This window comes from Poecilia reticulata, linkage group LG16 (genome assembly GCF_000633615.1).
Source record: "Poecilia reticulata strain Guanapo linkage group LG16, Guppy_female_1.0+MT, whole genome shotgun sequence".
Taxonomy (NCBI): domain Eukaryota; kingdom Metazoa; phylum Chordata; class Actinopteri; order Cyprinodontiformes; family Poeciliidae; genus Poecilia; species Poecilia reticulata.
The window spans coordinates 29,230,528-29,252,565 of NC_024346.1; the positions used below are offsets into that span (position 1 = coordinate 29,230,528).

The following is a 22,038-nucleotide window of genomic DNA, read 5'->3' on the forward strand; positions in this document are numbered from 1 at the left end:
GACGTGCTTCAATTTTCCGCCGCAACACGCAAACTTCCCCATTCACTCAGTGCGTTATAGTTCCACATCGCTTAGGATTTGTTGCTGCGCGTTTGCGCAGTGTGAAGGAAAGAGGAGACCAGCTGCACAGGCAGGCTGCRAAAWGAGAWGCAGGTGATCGGTATCRGCAACAAGARCCAATGATCACCGATCATGCACTTTTTCACGAAAATCGGCCGATTATGATCGGTGACCGATCGATCGGCACACCTCTAGTCTTTTCAGTTTGCTTGTCACTACAGTTTTTATACCTGGACGTGCACATGAAAGATATGGAGCATTATTTAAGATTATGTGGTCTTGTGGTGCACATCCTAATTTGATGTTGAAGTATCTTTGCTGTACACATGACTGCATTAATTAACTTAATCCCCTTGATTAAGCTTTTAGAAAAAGTTTAACCTGTCCACGGTTTGAAAGTTTAACATTAAATGATGCAAATCTTCACAACAGCAGCTAGGGCTGCATAATATCAGCAAAACAAGTTATTGCTGCTCTGTTGCTGAATATTTTTGTGGTGCCATTGATTACAGTTGTTCCATATTTTCTTTTTCTTCCATTGGAAGTACATTTAACAGGCTAAAAGTCTTATTTCCTTGCAGTAATTATACGCATGCCATTAAAGTACAACTTGTTTCCAGGTATTGCATTCCTGCACTCTTTTACAATTGGAGCATGTTGCACAAATGGATATTGACAGTTGATTGTTTGTGCAGCTTTATGTAAATCTGATAAATTCACGGAGGAATCGGACCCCTTTAATTATTTAGTCACAAACATCACATTCATGGAGAGAACTCATGTACATCTAATACATGTCAAAATCCCCAAAGTAATACATTTCTTATTCAAAGCACTTAAATTCCAGTGTGTATAGAATTTAAATTGATGTATTTTCATAATTTCAAGATAAACATGACTCTGAGTCTTAGAATATTGTTCATGTGTTTCAGTGTAGCCGTGGATTTAAATGGATTTGTTGTTGTTTTTTTTTACTTGAAATCAAACGATGTTCAGGGACTGGAGTCTACTTTGACTCTGCAAACCCTCGCTTGTGAAATTATCATGTTCTCACTGGGGATCCTTGGATTTTCTGTCACTTTGTCTTGTTCATGTTTGGCTTTGCTCACACACCAGACAAATGTGACACATTCAAATTGTGTTTGTTTTTCCATAATCAATTTTATCATGGCAGTCAATTCTGAAGTTTTCCCCCCTAAAACCTGATGCATGTCCGATAGTTTGTAAAGCATCTGCAGTCAGAACGGTCAAGTCTCGTGTGTGACTTGAGGCATGCATCATAATTCTGCACCAGAAGAAACCAGACGTAGAAAACGTCTGAAGCAAGCATCCAATACCTTAATCCTTAGCTTTCTTTGTCTTATGATCTTGTTACAATACTGTCGACTTCCTTTGATTAGTAGTAAGAAGAGCCGCGCAAAAATAAATAAATAATTTGCGAACGTAACCTGTGATCTGAGGAGTTGAGATCAAAGATGTCCACCATCTCTGCCAATTAGAAGATGAATGGGCATTGTTATGAGTATAAGTCTTTGGTGGGTTACTGGATATTTTTATTTGGTGTTGGATTAATTTACTTTGCAGTTTTAAAAAAAGAGAGACAAGGTAAAGAAAAAAAGCATAAATCCACTAGACATGGTAAACTTGGCCACCTCGAAAAACAGCACATCATGCACCTGCATGGCAAGGACGTTGGGTGAATCGTGCAAAAAATGTGTGAGGTGTTGGGTAAAATAATTCGTTAAAATGTGTGCGCTGCGTTGCTGAATAACCAACAGAGTTTGCTTGTCTGAACTGTATGTGTATTTATGTTGAAACAAATGTATTTCCTGCAATTTTTGTTGTCACAAAAGTAGCAACCAAATATTTTACTGTGCATCTGGAATTGATTTAATGTAGTTTAAAAGCAAATAAATTTGTTACATTAAAGATGACGATGTTACCTCCCTATATTTTTGTGATTCTTTTCAGTCTTGGATATTTTCTAAAATATGCATGTGTGTTCATTGAAAACTGGGGTAAAGCATGAATTCCAAGAATGCTTTGCTTCTAAATAGCGATTCTCTTTTATTTTTAGTTATTTAACCTTTATTTTACCAGGATAAAACCCCACTGAGATTAAAAATCTCATTTTTTCCAAGGGAGTTGAAGAGGCAGCTGAAAAATACACCAGACTGGGAAAATGAGCAATTAGTTGTGTAGTTCCATGGATGAGGATGCATCATAGAGCTAAACAAAATTAAAAAATAATAAATATATAACATAGCTGGATAAAACTGCAGCTATTTTTTGTCCTTCTCTCTTTCAACCTCTCTATTCATTTCTGTTGTAGCCGACCACAATCATCGCTTGAATCTTTTCTACCTTGCCAATGATGTGATCCAAAACTGCAAAAGAAAGAACGCCATTGTGTTTCGTTCGGCGTTCTCCGATGTACTTCCCAATGCTGCCCTCCTCATCAAGTGAGTAGCTTCATTGTGTTTACTCGGCGCTTTGTCGCAGCTAAACCTGCGTATTGTTTTAGTAGTTTGATCTGTGACCAAAAAAAGTGCATCAACCCTGATGTTTACCGAGACAATGTGTGTGTTTTTCTCTGTTAGAGATGGAAAAGTCCGCAAATCGGTCGAAAGGATCTTTTCCATTTGGGAGGAGAGGAATGTGTATCCCGAGGAAGTGATTGCACAGTTCAAAGCCAGCCTGCACAAGAAGGAAAAAGAGCGAGAAAAGCAGAAGGAAAAAGAGAAAGAAAAGCAGAAAGAAAAGGAGACTCCATCAAATAATGGTCAGCTTTTATTTTAAATCTTTAATGTCGATCAAATCCAGTAGTTTTTTGGCTTCTACAGTAGTGAAAAGATGGTTTTAGCTGCAAATATTAATGTATACATGCATATTAAGGGTATATTTGGGGCTTAGAATATTAAAATGGACAGTGATTAGCGTTTTTAGCGAAGATCCCAAGTATTTGTGGATTTTAGCTATTCTAATGCTGGTGATCCGTAACCCCAGTGATATGAGATATAAAGTTTACAAAGACTTGAGTTAGTATTTATTGCAAAGGGGTGTAGAGGATAAATTGGATCATTTTACTCAGAAAAAGTTTTGTGTCTTAATTTTTTTTTCTTGCCGTCGCCTCTGAATCACATTTATGCAGAAAAATAAACATAGAGGTTCACAAATGCTCCAGCACCACTGTTAATTAAAATGGTTGCATTTTTTCCATTAACGTTGTCTCTGTTCTTCAGCTCCCACCAGCACCACCACCAAAGCCGTCAGCACTAAAACTCCACCCAATAAAGCTGCGCTGAAGTCCAAGATTGTTGCAGAGTTTACAGTAAGCCTCCTTTCATTGTTGCTCTTTTGAAATGGCGCTGCTAAAATTTGCCTAAAACAAAATTAACTCTTGTCTCCTTTCATCTTTGCTCTCTGGCTCTTTTCAAGCCCCACTCCCTTATCGAGCAGCTGTCGAGACACAAGCAAGCTGCTGCTGAAGAGCAGGTCAGAGAGAAGCAGCTGGAGACGCTCAGGGTGGATGTCCTCAGCACCGAGGCCTTCAAAAGGCTGAAAGGTCGAGTCTGATAATTTCCCTAAAAACACAAACCTCCTTTTTCTAGTGTCATCCTCAGCCTGGAAAGTTGACATCATAAAACTTTGAAGACATTAGTTTATTAACAACATGTGAAGATGATTTAAAAGTTTATCAGTAGGATTGATTTCATTGTATTTAACTGTCAAATATATTCCAGACAGATATGAAATTAGGTTTGTTTTGTGACTCAACAAAAACTGTGAGGTAAAATCTTGCAGAGCAGACGGTATGCCACTCTCTATCATTTTTGTATAATGGAAGACATGAGAAGGAAATAATGAGACACCATAAGCTTGACACTCAGGGTTTCCCTCAGAAAACCTCCTGGTGGTTGGATGACTGCCACCAGGCCACCAATTTTAAACAAAAATGTTTAAAATTGACAAGATATTTGAAAATATCACTTGATAGTTGAGGGTTATTGGAAGACTGGAAGATTAAACCCTAAACACCAACTACAAAGTCTTAAAAAAAAAGCAATGATTTAAAAAAAAAAACTAAAATAAACGATGCTAAGCCTGGTGGCCTGAGTGTGGGAAACATTGGACACAATATCATAGAAAAATGAAAAAGTACTCCAGTGAGAACTTTTGGGTGGAAAGAATGGCCTTCGCCGGAGGGATGAGGATGAAGCCATGAGACTGCAGCCAACTCTCGGCGTATGACCTTAGAGTTTGATAACACTCAGAGGAGGAGCACAAACCGTACACATTTTTTAGAAAACCAGGCCTCCTACGCCAGCAACTATCTTGATTGATAATGTCAATACTTCCATATGCTAATTACTGTCTGAATAATGACTAAAACAAATCTATCTGGGGCAGAGCGAGAGGTTAGATCACCAAGTTTTCCTAACCTGTCATTGTATTTTTGAACCATGTCTTCTGTTGTATAAAACGTATGCACTGTGTGATCGAGGCTGTCGTTTTGGAAGCTGTTTGCACTTCATGGATGTGCGGTGAGTGAAATGGAGAGGAACCTAAACACACATTCAGATAAACTGGCAAAAAGAGAAGTGGTTCTGTTATCTTGTGCTCTCATAATAAACACAAGTTGTTGTTTTTTCAAGTGTGCACCTTCATGTAGAAAACCTACATGATTATTTGTCATTACCTGTGAACATGATGAAGCTTTGCTATGAGAGCAAGTGGATGAATAATTATGGATATACTTATCATAATATACTAATCATAAGTAATAATGCTGATGAAAACAGATTTTCATCAGTTTCACAGAGAAATGAACTCGCTCCGAGTTGGGCATTTACATTTACAGCTAAGAATATCTGTGAGATGCTCATGTGCCTTTTTAAATTAATTTTATTTATTCAAAACAATAAACAGACCTACAGATGCATCCAAGCACAAAATGCACAGTTCTAGTTTATCTTCTTAACGTTTCTGTTGGCGACTTCCTGAGAATAAGAAACCATTGTACCAACATCCTGACCAGAAAAACGTTCAAATGGATAAACCTGGAGGTTCCTGTTAAACGATGTCCTCCTCCTTTGTAAAAACACTGCATATACACACATTCACAAATATTTTTATGTCTCCTCTTCTATGTTTATATTTAACACATTTTCATTGAGAGCAAAGAGGGATCAATGAGGAGATTCCTTGTCTGTGAGCACAGGATTGTCAAAAAAATTATTCTGATTATAGGTTATCAGTCCCTCCAGGATTTTGGATTTATTTATTTATTTTACTTTATTTAATTTTGTGGTGCTACTTAAGGAATATTTGTAGGAAACTTTGCTATATTTTTGCGATAATTACCCCCATACACTTTCATGGAGAACAGAGGGATATACTACTTTGCTCAGTCTTTTGAGCTTATTATGTGTGACGGTAAATTTGAGTTTTTGTATCTCACCCTATTGGTCCTAGACTGTAACTTGACATCAGGCAAGGCTGGGGTAGCGGTGTAGCGTAAGAAAGAAATACTGCCACCCAAAGGTGGGAGGTGACTTAAACTTAAATCCAGAGTTTCTGACTGTTTTTGTAGGAAATTTGCCATAAACTCAGTTTTGCATTAGTGCAAAAAAAAAAAAAAACAATATTTTTTTCATCCTTTCATTTGTAAAACACTTAATTCCTCTTCAGCAGTTCAATCTTAACAAAAATACACCAATTCATTGCATTTGAGATTTTTTAAAATTCAAATAACTTTATTCTGTTTTACCAATTTCTCTCTCTTTAGACAAAGCAGGAGGAAACAATTTTGCTAAGGACTTTGAAGATGGCAGTCTGAAGCTGCAGGAGTTTGTCAGCTTCCTGGAGAAAGAGCTGAAAACTGGACCTCCCCTGCTGGAAGCATTGGGAAATGCAGACATCTTCTATGAGATGCAATACAAGGAGGTCAAGATTGTGGCAAATGTAAGTGTGTTTTGTGTTTAAAATATGATAAAGATGCTTGTATTTGTATTTTTAAGCTCTTTTTAGAATTTTGACAGATACATTTACATGCTAACCTTTTGGAAAGTATGACAACTGCATTCAGACAAGAAAAAAAGTATTTTTAACAAGATTAGAAAATGTTTCCATAATATTCTACATGTTTAAGCGACTCTTTGTTCATGAATGATTAGCTTAAACGGCTTTAACACAGAGTTAGAGAAGCAAAATTAAGTTTAATATAATTTGGATTGAAGAATTTGCCTGACAAACGTATCATGGTGTAAGCATTTCATATCAGTTGATTTTGATAATTATTAGTTTTTTTGCTAAATATCTTAAATACTGCAAACTGGCAGCAAGACCTTTTCTGCTCCATCCAGTTTTCACCTCACTCCATTGTTTATTTTTAAGCGGTTATGAAGCACAATGGCAAGACTTTAAACTGCTGCTGCGCAAGTTACTTAAGTTGTTGCTAGGTAACCACAGGTTACTCAAATAGCTGTTGCTAGGTAACCAGAGAGCGAGTGAGTGAGTTGGTTGATGTTACTCACCTTGCTTAGCTGGCCATGAGAGGTTTAATATTCAATATCTTAAATATTGAATATTCTATCAGATGTTTTATCTATTGGTATTGATCATGTGTCTCTCACAATATATATTGTTATTAATTTATTGTCCATTTATTTGTTGAATCCCCCACTTCTCTTCAGGCGTACAATGCCTTTGCCAACCGAGTAAACGGCCTCAAAAAGAAACTGGATTCTCTCAAGGCGTCTCTCTCCGGCCCTGAGGACTCGCCCATCCCGTCTCCCTCTGAAGATGCTCCTTCACCCACTGGCTCCGACTCACCTTTTCTGGAAATGGAGACGGCCAGGGCCAAGGTGGATCCGGAGCTGGATGGCAAGGCCATGGACGAAGGAGAGCTCCAAAACGACAACAGAGACATGGAAGACATGGACATGTCTGATGAGGAGGCATGCGCTGGTGCTGCGCAGGGTGAGTTGTCGTAGGTGCACGATTCTCAATTAAACAACTCTCAAATTACCATGCAGAAGTCAAGAACTCAAGTTTTTTTAAAAGATTCAGCTCAATAAGTAAATAGAAGAAGTTGTTGAAAACAAAGCCTGAAAAAAATAAATAAATAAATAATTTTTCAAAGCATAAAGCTCCTCTACGCTGCAGCATTGTATTAAGTTGGGACATTTTAATTAATTTTTATTTTGCTCTCCCAGATGGTAAGTTAGACCAGCCATCCGCGGCCGTTTCCAAGACGAAGTCGGACGCGGCGTCAAAACCTCAAAGCACGCCAACAAAACCACCCAAGCCCAGCCCATCTGTTGTTACCACAGCAACCCCAGTGACTCCGACCTCTGCTAAAGCTATAACAACGCAGACCACGCCCCTGGGAGTGAACCTGGCCAAGGTGGACCTGGGGAAGATCAGCTCCATTCTCAGCTCGCTCACGTCTGCCATGAAGAACACAGGTGGGTTTGGAGTTGGTCATGGTCTTTATGATTGGAGAAAAACAAAATTAACGGTTGATAACTGAGAAATGTTCTTCATATATTTTTTTAATTTGCAGGTTTTTAGGAGTGATGGTTTTCCTGCTTTTAATTAGCTAAGCTTACAAACTGACTGCCTGGACATGCAGAGCTGCAGGCCGGTTACAAGAACACTTCTCACCATCTTCCTTATAACTCCATCATGTGTTAAAATCTAATAGTTAGCTATTTTTAGCTAAAAATGCACAACAAAAATCCTAGTAGAGTTGTAGATGCACACTCACTGGCCACTTTATTAGATTTGAAATGATTATCTGATTATTTTAATCCTGCAAATAATTCAGGACTTACAAGATTATCGACATTTATGCTTTAAAGCGAAAGTCTAAAGCTTTTTTTGCTGTTGTGTGTTAAAGGAAAAACTTATGATTTACAGACTAAAGCAGTGGCAGCTCTTAGTTTTATCATAAATAGCGAATAATCACATTTTACCTTTCTTGGCCGGCAGTTCACCAGGACATCAACAATCAGAAACGGTGAATGTTTTAATTCTCATGTTCATCCAGTTTACAGGATTTCTAATTTGGAGACAAATCTGTGATGGTAGTATTTTCAGCATTTCTGAAAAATAAATGTTTTATGTATATACACAGTCATTCATATGGAGAGTAAATAATTTTTACTAACTACTCCCTCTTGTTTGAAAACGTGTTGCTTCTCTGAAGCCTTCTGCCTTCTCTACTATCCTTCTCTGAAGGATACCAGATGTGATTAGACATTATTTAATCAATGTCAGCTGATCACATTTTACAAAACAAATGAACCAGATTTGTTCCTGGTGTTTTCTTTTTCTTCTGTCTGAAGACAAGTGTCTGGCTGCACTATGCATTAATAACAGAAAATTATATCATATTGTCCTGAATTGAAACTGTCCCTGGAAAGTTTGAAAATTTATCTTGAAAAGTGCTTGAATTTAACTGGGGGAAAAAATGTATGAGCCCTCGGACCATTAAATAAATGGAAACTGCCCGCTTTGGTTTATATTTACTGTGGTTTTGATTTTTCTCCTGTCCTTGCCGTTCTTCCAGCACCTACTCAGTCTCCTCGGCCGTCTCCTGGGACCCCCACCACCCCCACCGCCCAGTCAGCGGCCTCCAAAGGAACGCCTCCAAGTCCTGCTTTGGCCAGCATCCTGTCACGTGTTGACATCACCCCTGAAGGGATACTAAACGCTCTGTCTAAAACCAATACACCAGGTTGCACACACTTCTCTCTTTAATTGGTCATGAATATTACTGCACAGTTTATGTCACTTTTTTTGTATTTTAATTATCTCAAAACAGGTTTGTCATCTCTCCTTCAAAGTGTGACTAATACCTCCACCGCTCCCTCCAACCGAACCTCCACGGACTCATCCAGTGTCAAAACACCGGTAACCCCAACCACCCCGAAGACAAAGCCCCCTCTGGGGAACAGTCTCAAACAAGACGAACCTGGAAGAGCCAGAGACTGGGAGAAGGAGCGCCAGCTCTCTCCTCCACCTCCTCCTCCACCTCCTCCTCGTACCTCAGCTCCTTCTTCCTCTCCCCCCAGCCTAGAATCGAAGATCAACAGTTTCCTGCAGGGTAATCCAGGCTTCAGCCTGGCGCTGGGCGACGCAAGTCCCGATGGCGTCGACGGCACCCCGGTGAGGGACGAGGCAGCGGGCACGCCGACACAGGACGAAATCATGGACACTCCTGGAGGCATGCCAGAATCTCTGGGCTCCTCTGGAAGCCATAACCTCTCACCCACAGCGTACCGCAATGATCCCTGGGATGCTGCAGTCACCCCAACCGGAAGCAGCAACAACGGAGACTTTCTTGGCTCCTCCTCCTCAAGATTCAGTGCAGGAAAAAGGAGCGGCACAAAGTTAAACGACAAAGACCTGATGAGAAAACAGGTGTCGTCTTCTCCTGGCGGTGACTTGAAGGGTCGGAACAGCAGAGCCTTGGCAGAGCGGAGACCCTCTGCTGGCTCTCGGAAGGCGAGCACCGGGTCCGATGATGCGGGTCTGAGTGGAAAAAAGGACAATGGGAAAGAGATGCTAGCAGACGCAAAGGAAGGTCAGTACCATCGCATCGAGACACTGGTGTCGCCCCACACCGAAGGAGCGCCGATCCAAACTCTGGGGTATTCAAACCGACCATCAGCCGGAGAGCGCATCAAGACAGTTGAGAGCATCCGTGTGATTGGTCGAGGCTCTCGGCGAGGGGGAGGAGCTGGGAGTCGGCCAGGGGCTTCGATGTGGTACGAAGAGGAAGAATACTTGGAGGGTCAGCCTCCATCACCCCAAGTTCTACCCCCTCCTCTCAGCATGGGCCAGGGAGGCGCTGAAGACATGAACCCATCCATGCTTCTTCTTCCTCTTCCTCCTCCTCCACCACACCACATCCCACACCTTCACCCTCCTCCGTCTCTTCCTCTCCCTCCTCCTCAGCCTCCGTTCCCAATGCCGTACCACCCTGAAAACATGCAGACTCCTCCTCCATCGATGCTCCAACCTCATCTCCATCCTTCCGCCGCCTTTTTCGCCACTGTTCCCCCAATCCCTCGGCTGCCTCCACCTCCTTCCATGCACCGCCTCTCGCCTCCGCCGCCTCACCCTTCTTTGCCCCACTCCGTTATGGTGGGGGGGATGCTGGTCCCTTTGGACCACAGCTTGCCTCTTCCTCCATCACTAAGACCCAAAGGTGCAGAGCATGGCAGAATGGGGCCCAGAGGAAGGAAGGTGACCCCTCCACCACTCATGTCATCGTTGCTAGGCGACCCCCCTAAACTACCCCGTCCCGGCACAGTTAAAGAGCCTTTAATCCCTCGCCATACCCCCCCTCTCCACCGTCCAGGTGCGCCTGGCGTTCCTCCACCTTTACTCGGCAGAGTGAAGGAGCCTTTGGTTTTACCTCACCCCTCCCCCACATCCTCCACGCCCTCTCCCTCCACGCCTAACTCCCCCGCAGGAGACTCCTCTCTCTCCAAACCCCCACCCAGCCCTCCAGCTGCGCCCCACAACCCAGGCTCCAACCCCGTTCCCCTCCTCAACTTGCCCACGTCCAGACCCCCGATCCTCGCCACTCCCATGCAGCAGAGACCCCCGATGCGAGGCCGCAGCCTGTCTCAAGACCACCCCAGGGGCGGGTTTCATGGAGGGAAGCGAGCTGGACCCCCATTCGGCGGCGGTCCCTTCCATGCGCAGAAGAGGCCTTACCTTCCCCCGCGCTACTGAAGCAGTCGACTATGACAAGCTGAATGAGAAGAGCAAGCCACACGTCTAACAGTGCAGTGTGTGTTAGCCCTGCTGGTATGAGCCCAGATATCTTTACTCTGTTACTTAGCTTGAAGGAAACCTACCTTAGGTCGTGTGTAAATAGCTGATCAAGTCTTGATGCGTCGGCTTTAGTGGCCGCTCACTTCACCCTGTACTCAGAGGTTGTCAGTGACGTAGTGCAGAGTGTTGTATAACCTGCTTTCTTCCATTTCTCCACACATTAGATGCTTTACCTGGAATGGCATAACCACAAGAATAAAACGGATAGTTCAAGCAGAAATTAAACAATACTTTTCTTTCTCTGTGATTCTGGGGTTACTTCACCTGAGATGTCAGAAGAAAGACGTAAGAGGAGCCTAAAATTAATAACTTGGCATTTTAAGATGTCTGTGCATTACCTCACTTATGCTCAGCTTTACACACAAAGATTACCTCTCATACCAGCCAACTTGGTTTGAAGCTTAGCATAAAGATGAGGATAAAATCTCTCTGAAGATTAAGAAAATTATTCCCCAATGTATAGAAGAAAATAAGCTATCTAGAGCATTTACTCGTCTTATGCAGACTTGTTGCTTGGCACTGTTTTAACTCTTTATGCTGAGCTAAATGAATACCCCGATATATCTGGCTTCATTTAAAAAGTTCTCAGTCTTTCATTGGGATTTATCACATTTTCTAAAATGTTTAGACATGTTCCCCGGATATGAAAGCACATCGATTCCAAACTAATCTCTTAGAAATATAAGAATGTTACAGCTTCCTCCACACTTAGCAGCACCTCTGATGAAGATGTGTAGAAATCTTAACCGTGATGCTACTGCAGCTGCAAAATCTCACTGAAATTTGAAGAAAATTTACCAATATGTCAGCAAATATACTGATGTTTTGCTTTTTAATACATGACTTCAAGTTTCCTTGAGCTATAATTATGATTTGACAATCTTCAAAATGGGGAACACAAGAAAACATCCCATGTAAGGCATGTAAGCTTTTGCCTGCAGTCAGAAAAATAATTGTAACTTTTAAAACTGGAATGGGGAAAAGGACCCAAGCCAGTCTTGCCAGCATACCCAGTAAGGAGCATGGTAAGGGAGATGGCTTGCTGTTTGGAAACTGCAGCAATAGTGTCACGGCGTCTCCATGGCAACTCATTTCAAGGCTTTCTACACATCTTGAGCAGCAGTACCGATAGTTGTGGTGAGAGCTGTACGCTGAAAATTTGAAACAGTTTTTTTCATTTGAAGTGGTGTTTGTTGTCGCAGGTGAATTTAACGCTTGTTCTGATTTCCAGAGTATCTACTGTAAATATTCTTCTTCTCTTGCTAAACCTTTTTGCATCTATCTATTCCTCCCTACTGTACATTTCTAAGCTTGTAAATATAAAGAGTGACTGAGTTGATATACCTTTTTTTTTTTTCTTCAAACTTTTATTTCTAAAAATGTCTCAAGTGATTGTTTTATTTCCCGTCTTCACTGTGATCAAGGCCTTTGGATAAGCTTTAACCTTGAATTTTTTTTTCCTGCAATGTTTTGCATAACTTTCTTGCCCTCTCCTTTTGAAATCACTGCTCTGAAGAAGTGTTGGGATAATTTAGCATTTTCTTTCACAGACATAACATGTGTTTTGTTCAAGTTTCATTTATGAGTAGCAGAAAGGGATGGGGACGTTAGTTTTTACTTGAATAAAATCAAGAGTTTAAATTGAAAAGGGGGGTATTTTTAATTGGTTGCAACCTATTCTTTGAATTAAATCATTTTATCTGTTGGGCTGCATTTCCTCCCGCTTTTCAGGAAGCATTGCTTTGTATAAACTGCATACAGATGCATGCAACGTTTTGGGCAGCCCAAGAAAAGATATTTAAAAATATTTTTAAATGAACGCATCTTTTTGTAGCCTAATCCTATACTGTCAGTTTAACAAAATATATATATATAAATTTAATTTGAGTACATTTATTCAGTATAACATTTAACACTATTTTCACACCAAAATATGCAAACAATAAAGGGGCACACATACTTGTAACCATGCGGTCAATACTTTCTAATGAGACAGAGATTTATGTTAGCAATTTAAAAACAATGGAGTTTACAGAGAGAGGGATCTTACCCGATCCTCTATCCTGCATGTTTCAATGCTGTCCCAGGTTCAACACACCAGAATGAAATATTCATTCTGGTGTGTTACAAAGCTCACTGTAAGTTTCCTTACAGTGAGCTTTGGGGTTACTTGTCTGTTATCGCTGGTACCACCCGGCTTGCCGTACAAGACAAACATGGATCCAGGTCCAGCTACTAAAACAAATGAACCCCTTGCATCTTAATTATGTCCCATAATACAGAAACGTATGGTATTGAATTCATATACACTCTGATTTAGTAAAAAAAAAAATGTTAAGAACAAATAAAGTGCTTCGGTTACGTTTAATAAAAAATTATTACGTATACCAGCATTTTGGCAAAAGTATCAATTAAAAGAACAACTGTTTAAACGTCTCAAAGAATAACTTAAAAAAAAAATAAAGGCTGGGTTATTCTTAATGTTTCAGTATAAGATTATGCTACAGCAGCAAAAGCTGAACGTATTTTAAAGCTTTTTGCTCTTTCATTTTTATTTTTTATTTTTTTGCAATGCTCCAGAATATACATTTGCAAGGATTTTTCTGGTTATCAGTATAAAAGTGGAGTTGGGGATGGGAAGGAAGAAATATTTGAAATAATCGGCATCTAAACATTTTCATTTCATCTTCCTGCTTCAAGCTCCTGTTTTTTTTTGTTTCCCCCAGAGCATTTCTGCACCTCTCAGCTCAGCTAGTGCGAAAGGGGGCCAGCGATTGTTTTCAAGATGTGATCATTCTTTCGCTCACCTGAAAGGTGCAGATTGTTTCCCTCCAAGCCCTCATAACTCCTTTGTCAAATCTGTTGTTTCCTCTGCTAGAAGATTAAGTTTAAATAATGCTTCACATTCTGCATGACGTTGGTGATAATCGAGTTTTAAAATGTAAGTGTTATCACAGTTTTCACAAATCTGCCTGTGTTGTCGCCTCTGCAGTCGACGCTAGCGATGACGTTAGTTTGCAGTGATTACACTACGTGGAGTTATTGGGCATCTGCAAGCAAACACCAAACATGTTGAACTTTTTTCTTTTTTTGTGTTTGTAAATGTATTTTTCTTTCACAAGAAATATTGATTTAAAAAGTTGAGTTTGAAAATGACTGAAGATGTACCGAAGCTGATGGTCTGTATATATTTGACACGTTTCACTGCTGTTCTCATCAATGATGCTATATCACTGGTCTTTGAGTGTCCAGTCCTTTCTCTTGTGATGAACATGCACACATTCTGCAGCAGCTGTTAACGAGAATACAAGTCTACCTCTCAAGGAAAACAGGCACTTTTTTTTATAGAAGATTATAGCCTTAAGATCCAGCAAATCTGTCCCTATTTTAAGTCCAGTTGTAATGGTTTCACTTAATGTCAGCACATTTTGCTGGACAAGTGTAGCAACTGTTTTATTTTCATAAGCTCCTATTGCTTTTATCTCATCTGCCTTTAAAAACACAAATATGATATCCAAAACTATTTTTACCTTTAGTTGCCCCAAAGTTTGCCAATTTAGTCACAAACCTTGCATTACCTATTGCAATGTTTCATGACCCAGTTGGAATTTTACTCATTTACAAAACACCATCAACCTAATGTTAAGCAGTAAAGAAATTTTTCATCTCCAAATTTGTTGGCAATTACCTATAGTTAAAACGTGCCATATTTTAATGTGCCTTTTTTGGCCTTTGTAAGAATTGGTTTTTAATTATTTTGAATTTCCAGCTGGAAGCTCATGAAGATGCTAAACACATACATTACCCCTACTGAGTTAGACTGTAGTATGTCAGTGGATTAATGATGAGAATTGTTAGACACCGAAATAATTTCAAATTTATAATATGCTGAAAAGTGTGACATCACGATCGACTCTACTCTTATAATGCCCCAGCGCCCTCGTGTGGCAGATTGGTTGTACTCCATCTTGAAGCTTCATCTTGATCAGTAAGGTTTTAATGAGATCAATCAAAATGCTAAATTCAAAGTACAGCATCTACAATCATTGAAATTAGTTTTTCAGTTTAGAAGAGCATTGCATTTGAGTGCGTCTGTAAATAAGATCGCTGCTCGCACATTCTCGAAATTAAATATTAAATGTGATTATTTTTGTAACTGGAGGATTAAAATGTTGCGAATGTATGATTACTGAAGGAATGCTAACGTTAAGGGGAAAATGAAAAAATCTATCGATGTTAACTAGATGGATAAATGTATTTTAAAACTAGAGAGGCCACAAACATTGCCCTTTTCCACCTTGTTTATCGCCCGAATGCAGCAGAATGTCTACTGCGAAATCTTAAGTTTCTGACTTAAATTAATTACTAATAACTTCAATTTGAGCCACTAATTATTCGTTTTTCAGTGCATCGCGCCCTGCATCCTCTGCATCCTTCCTTTTTCTCTGTGTCCGTTTGGCGCATCTCTTGAGTGTAAGCGCGCTCTGGCTTTTAGCCGCGAGCGCGCACGCTGCTCCCGAATCTGCGTCACTGAGTCTGACCTCAACGAACGTCACCGCTGCTCTGCCTACTTTCGTGTTTCCTGTGTTATGGCGGCTTGCATAGGGAGAAAGACAGATGAGGCATGTTTGTAAATAAACTTTTAGGCAGGTGCGTTCAGGATGGCGGTGACGCAGCTGCTTAAGCTGCTCGTGAGTAGGTCGACACTCCACGCACGAAGGAGGTACAGCAAGGTGCGGAAACTTGTGGTAGCAACTGGAAGCTAACTGATGCTAACGTTAGCATACAGGGCAGTGTGTTTACTGTGTGTCATGTCATGAGCTGAAGCTGAAATCCATTTAATACGTGTGTAGACAAATTCTGTTTTGTACATTTATTATCAAGTGTAATTACGCATTTAAACCTTTTATTATTGACTAAACGGTTGCATTAGCTGATAATTATATTAAAATAAATGTCCTTTGGGAAAAGGAGCAATTTAATAGGAATATGTTTAATGCAACCAAATTTTTCTCTATTTTTTTTAAATATTCCCCCTTTTTCAGCTACCCCAAAATTAAAACCGTACCATGTGTCAATATTGTCATTAGTTACAAAATGTTTGCATAATACTTTTGACTTTTCTGGGATTGAGGGTGTTCTAATTTAGCTACATTGTCCCCAGCAGAATATTTGCATTTCCAATAATTAGCATTAGGATTTTCATTAGTTAACAATATTAAGCAGCAAGATAACTCTCACCTCAGATTGAATGTTACCAGCAGGAATATTGGGCTTCATAAGGATTAGTCTGTGATTTCTAAAGTAGGTCAGAGCATCTCCAAAACTGTAGCTATTCTGGGGTGATCATGTCTGCAGTGGTCAATATTAATCAAAAGCAACCCAAGAAAGGAACGTTTTTAAACCACCATCTGATAAAATGCAACAGATGAGTTGCTCTTTTTCAGATTGCTGTAGACGTTAATGCTGGATTGTATAGATAGGTGGCAGAATACACAGTTCTTCACTGTTTTGCATGTGGATCTGCAAAGTCAGGGCGCCCATACTGGTCATAATGTTATGCCAGTGCTAGTTATTCCAATGATACATCACTTTATTTTTTAGCTTGGCATTCTATGCTTGAGATCATTTCTCAAGGTCAACATTTTTATGTTTATGATGATAATGTTTTTGTTTTAGGATTTGAATTTTGACACTTTTTTTGGCATAACAGTTTTGCATTTGTAAACCTAAATGATCTAACCAAAGCTGTTGCTTTTTTTATGGGACTTGGGACGTTTCATGTGACTGATCCATTGTGCTTACAGATCTTCTCTGCCGTGCAAATGGTGTCTAAAGGAGGGTTACTATTAATAAATCAGCACACAGAGACTGACTGATTGTCCTCTGAGGTCTGCCTGAATGTGTTTAAATGATAAACGGACCCAACCTCACTTGTTTTACATGTTTACTGTCAGCATAGCCACAGAAATGCTTTTCGTCTTGCAGATATGTCTGTCTTTGGTTTACTTACTCAATACCAAATGATAAATATCTGCCAAATGTATCAGGCAGACAATGTATTGACATTCATTTAATCTACAAATAAAACAAATTGTCATTGTCAGTTACTTCTATTGATAATAGTTGTAGCATAAGAACAGACATTAACGTTGTCAGTGGAATGGAGTTGAGCATTTGTTGCAAAGAGTGTGGCTTTAATGTCCCACAACAACTAAATTAAAGTTTTCTAGCTGGACTAATGCAAATGGTGGTGATTCTGCTGAAATAGCCACCAGTACTGTTTTCAAAAGTCAGTTCAAAAATACCTTAGTAATCCCAAAGGGAAATTAAATGTTACAACTCATATTATTGAAATTTCTTCAAAGAATACTAGATGCTGATGGCAGGAAGGATCTCCTGTAGGAGTCAGTATTACTTTTTCACGTCTGAGAAAGCCTCTGGCTGAAGACAGTCTGTTGTTGTAAAGCATGAAGAGGATGCACCGAGTTGTCTGTAGTAATCTTCGTTTTATAAAGAAATCTCATTTGTACTATATTCTCCAGATGTTCTAGAGGAGTCTAGAACAGATTTGCAGAAGATCTGCAGCATTTTGCTCCAAACACCAAAGAACTTAAACTTCCTCAAGAAACATAGCTTGCTCAGCCCTTTCTTGTAGATGCTTCTCTTCTAGTTCAGTCTGTTGTCCAGGTGGACATTGAGGTATTTATATTCCTCAACCACTTCTACTTTTTCCCCCCATGATGGAAATGGAGTTTGCTCTAACCCTGTTTCTCTTGAGATCTACAGCCATCTTTGTTCATGTCATAGATGAGTTGATTGTTTCCACATCATGACACCAGATCTCTGTACTCTGCTTCTTGTCCATTTCTGATGCACCTGACGACTGCAGAGTAATCCGAGTATTTCTGCAGATGACAGGAGTCTGTTTTGTCCTGGAAGTCTGAAGTGTGCAGAGTGAATCTAAATGGTGAGAGTACAGTTCCCTGTGGTGCTGCTGATCACCAGGCTAGACACATACTCCTTCAATATGATTGTTGAGGTCTCCACTTGTCTTTTGGAGTTTCTGACGAAGCAAATCAGACTGAGTTGTGTTAAAAGCATTGGAGAAAGCAAACATGATTTTGCTTAAAACATGAGTTTTCTCTGGTTCACTGTCATTCTCTCCAGTTTCTGAAATTGTTCTGGATATTCTTCTCCGCACATCTTTTTTAAAATTTATATTCCAGGATCTTGTAGTTTGCTTGAACAACAAACCTTTTTGAGTACAGAGTTCCTACACAGACTGGATGAGTGTGTAAATTGATTTGTGTTTTTTTTTTTTGCTTTAGGGCAATACAGGAAAAAAGATTATTGTATTTAAAAAACATTTCTTACTTCCATCCATCTCACTTTGTTCATTATTCCATTCATTTATTTCTTTGTTCCTATCTTCCTTCCTTCCTGTTCAACAGTTTTTTTTCCTTTTGTCCTCCAGTTATTGCTTTCTGTCGTTTTATTGTTCCTTTGTTCATTCCTTCTTCTTTTTATTATTCCCAATGTTTCCTCCTTACTTCTGTTCTCCTGTGATTTCATTCCATCTTCTGGTTATTTCTGTCCTCCATTTGTTTCCTTATGAATTATCTTCTATTATTTTCTTTCTTTCTGTCTCGCTTCCTCTTTAGGTTGAATATTTTTCTCTCCTATTTTAACCATTCTTCCCTTTTGTTCCTTTTTTTCACCACTTTCATTCCTTTGACTTTTGATGGATGTCCAATGTTTAAAACCCAACCTCTCTGGAAATATCTGCCAAATATTCAGAACATTCTTTTGTATATTTTAAAAAAATTTATTAAAGTAATGAAAGTTTTGATTCTAGAACCTTGAAATAAAAAAATTGTTGCATCCCTGCGATGGCCTTACCTTATTGGTTAGACATAAAGTTTTAAATTCACATTGTTGCCACTAGAGGAAGCCTGAGGACCACCAGATGTATGAGAACCACAGTTTTGAGTCATCATTTTGACTGGATGTTCATTTTGTTTGGCAGGGAGTAACAAATGAAATAACATAACTTATTCTCCAAACCATTGGCCCTTATAAAATAGTCATCTTAGAGTTGAACAGTAATTCTAACATATCGTCACCTTCCTACTATAACGATAAAAATAGCTTTTTACTAAAAGTGGTTTTGGCAAAACAATCGCCACCTCTTTTGTTCCAAAATATGCTTTAAGCACAAAAAAGTCACTTTTTCCAAAAAAAAAAAGTGATTTAGGCCATTACTTCAGGAAGGTGAAAATATGGGTTTCTGTTACAAAAACATTGCTTTAGGACAAGATTTACAACTGAAATGATGAAATGCTGTTAATTTTAATGACTTACTCATTTCCTGACTTTCGTCATGTTTCACGATGTGCCTGCTTACCCTTTTTAATATTTCCATTTTTCCTCTGCAGCTCCAGTTGTCTCCAGCCCTGTCTGAGCGCCTGCGTGTCTTCGAGTCTCTCAGAGAACAAAGAGACGAGAACAGGAGACATGAAGTTAGAGAAAGCCCTCTCTCCGTCCGCCTCACTAATGGACAGACGGTAAAGGGAACAGCTGGAGTAACCACACCGCGTTACGTTGCACAGAGTCTGAGGTAAATACACAAGATAGGCAGAAATGTTTCTGAGGCATCGCATGATTGCAGGTGTAAATCCATGTTTTATTTCAGGGTGAAAGGAGCCCTGGTGTGCAAGGTGAATGGGGCGCTGTGGGAGCTGGGGCGACCTCTAGAGGCAGACTGTGAACTGCAGCTTCTGGGATTTGACTCGGCTGAAGGGAGACAGGTATGTACGACGGTATTAGAGACAGACAAAGAGTAGAGTCAATACTACCACAATAAAGTCATTATACTGGTAGAACAAAGGTGCAGTATTCCCAAAAGAAAGACAGAGACTGCGGCGGCAGGGTGTCGGTTGGTCTGTGTTGCCCAGAATGCAGTTGGGCACAATATCGCAACACCAACACCATGAGTGAAACAACGACTGGGGCAGACTACTATATAAAGTACTCGGGGACCACTTCTTTACAAATGTGGATGTGTAATAATAGAGTATGGAACAAATTGGCAACCCAAACTGAAGCGTCTATTCTATGAGCCTTATATATGAAAAAAGTTTTAAAATAGGCCATTTCATTGAAGGTGCGCCTTATAGTGCGGAAAATACGGTACCAATTTATTCTTGTGACACTGACTTTATTCTCATAGTATTATAACTCTATTCTCATTATTTGAAATTACTGTCGTACTTCTTCATTCTCATAATTTAATTCTGGCCTTAGGTGTGTTTGTTTTTCTGTTTGTCTGTTTTCTTAATTTAACCTGAAATTTGACATCAAATGGGGAAAATCAAGGAAACATAGATGTTTCCTTGATTATCTGTGAGATCAATATTTAATCTATAGCTCATTAATTTTTCTTACCCTTTTTTACTGACTGGTTTGGTTTCAAAGAAGTATTTTTTTCTGTGAACTTTGAACTCCTTACAAGTAAAGAAAAAAATCTGATATTGCTGTAGATGTCAACTTTTATGTAAACTTCATGGACACCTTCTATTTTTTTTAAATCCTCTGGGTCTTTGAGCCGAATAAACTCTAATTTACAGGCAGCATGGAGGACAGGAGCGTGTGTCCTTGGTGGTGTGTTGGAGGGGGTGTTTGGTGCAGAGGTCTGCAGAGAAGGAGCGTCGGAGCTCGGACTTTTTTGCGACCAAGTCCCAAGCAGCAGGTGAGACTTGTCCTTCGTTAACAGGAGCTTTTTTTTCAGCTCTAGTCGCTGAGCTCGCCAAGTTGGAAGGTATTTTTACTTTCATTTTTCCTGTGCATTATGTCTATTTCATCTGTATTTGCTGCAATGTTGAATATGTCATTACACACTCAGCGTTCTTGCGTAGTCTTGAAAACTAAATGTAGAAGAAATAAAATGTATGGGGGGGAAAAGCTTTAATTTCTAGACTGTAATTCTATTATCTCGAAGGTAAAACTATTATGGAAAACAGTTGATTTCTAAGAAGAGGATAAACTTTTTGAGGGGGTTTTTTGTACGTCCCAAAAAAAACGTGACCTTCTATTAAACTTAATGCTCATTTTAGTTTCTTAGTTACTAACCAATAAATTCACAACCCTTAAAAATCAGATACTTCAGTTTTTTGTTTTTGCACATCTGAAGTGAATTTATTTATGTTAGCAAACTTTGAGATGAAGGATATGTATCAAAGTCCTATGTAGAGATTTCATAAAATCCAACTATATCTAGATGCCAAAAAACTGAAATGACCCTTTATTTTCCTTTAGTTTCACAATTGTGTTTCATGATTTCTTTGAGAAAAAAGATGGAGAAGCTGACCTAGATTAATATTTTAGTACTCAAGGTCATAAAGTATTGAAAAAATCTAAAACAGAATGAGTCTGTTTTAATTTGTTAATTTCTTCCTCAGTTCCTTGTCACTGAGTGATGTGGAAGCAAAATGTAAGGAGGCTGCAGCCCTCAAACGTCCTTTAGTCGGACTGGACCTGAACACAGCAGAGCTACATGAACTGTTTCAGGTCAGTAATTATTGCTGTATGTCTCATAATGTTCTTATGTTGGACCTTATCATTTATGCTGCAGTTAAATATGTTGTACATCAGGCACAAACAGTTAGGTCCTCCCTTGTTTTAATTTATCGTCCTGCCGTCTAACACTGTAAATCTTTTAAATAGCTGCACACAACCTGCAAAAATGGATTTCTGCTGCATCTTAAAAAGTACAAAACTTAATAATTTAAATTTTTAGACCGTGGGAAGTCCAAATTACTAATCGATTGTTTCATACCAGAGCCTAAAATACATATAGATACGTCTTAAATTCACTTTTAAATTCACTTTTTTCCATGTTTTGAGGAGTTGAGTGATGCAGCACTTCAAGCTGCTCTGTAGGAACTCTCTTACTGATTAATAGTTTTTTGCAGGTAGGTACGCAATTACCTTTGCTGTTTCTGCCTTGTCAGGGGAATCTGCAGTGGAAATTGTTGGGTATCCGATGAATTGCTGGTTACAAATTAAAGGAGTAGAGAAAGCAGTAATAGTAGTTCATTCATTGTTTGGTTTAAAGAAAATCTG

The 22,038-nt window shown here is 39.4% G+C and overlaps 2 protein-coding genes across 3 annotated transcripts in view; both read left to right on the forward strand.

Moving 5' to 3' along the window:
- Positions 1 to 19,436, forward strand: part of rprd2b (regulation of nuclear pre-mRNA domain containing 2b) — a 26,401-nt gene extending 6,965 nt beyond the window's left edge. Inside the window, exons 2-11 of one of the 2 annotated variants that reach the window (XR_535837.2) lie at positions 2,393 to 2,522; positions 2,661 to 2,842; positions 3,303 to 3,391; positions 3,499 to 3,625; positions 5,849 to 6,024; positions 6,756 to 7,041; positions 7,278 to 7,529; positions 8,636 to 8,803; positions 8,891 to 10,887; positions 19,353 to 19,436. Coding sequence is in view for 1 of the 2 variants with exons in the window: in XM_008432737.2 (XP_008430959.1) it covers positions 2,393 to 2,522; positions 2,661 to 2,842; positions 3,303 to 3,391; positions 3,499 to 3,625; positions 5,849 to 6,024; positions 6,756 to 7,041; positions 7,278 to 7,529; positions 8,636 to 8,803; positions 8,891 to 10,812 (3,332 nt within the window). In the remaining variant the exon portion in view is untranslated. Of the gene's footprint in view, positions 1 to 2,392; positions 2,523 to 2,660; positions 2,843 to 3,302; positions 3,392 to 3,498; positions 3,626 to 5,848; positions 6,025 to 6,755; positions 7,042 to 7,277; positions 7,530 to 8,635; positions 8,804 to 8,890; positions 14,154 to 19,352 lie in introns of those variants that run through there. The other variant, XM_008432737.2, reaches the window with a different exon arrangement.
- LOC103478730 (threonyl-tRNA synthetase 2, mitochondrial) overlaps positions 15,576 to 22,038 on the forward strand; it is a 16,398-nt gene continuing 9,935 nt past the window's right edge. Inside the window, exons 1-3 of the mRNA XM_017309347.1 lie at positions 15,576 to 15,605; positions 19,353 to 19,534; positions 19,610 to 19,724. Coding sequence (XP_017164836.1) covers positions 15,576 to 15,605; positions 19,353 to 19,534; positions 19,610 to 19,724 — 327 coding nt within the window. The remainder of the gene's footprint in view (positions 15,606 to 19,352; positions 19,535 to 19,609; positions 19,725 to 22,038) is intronic.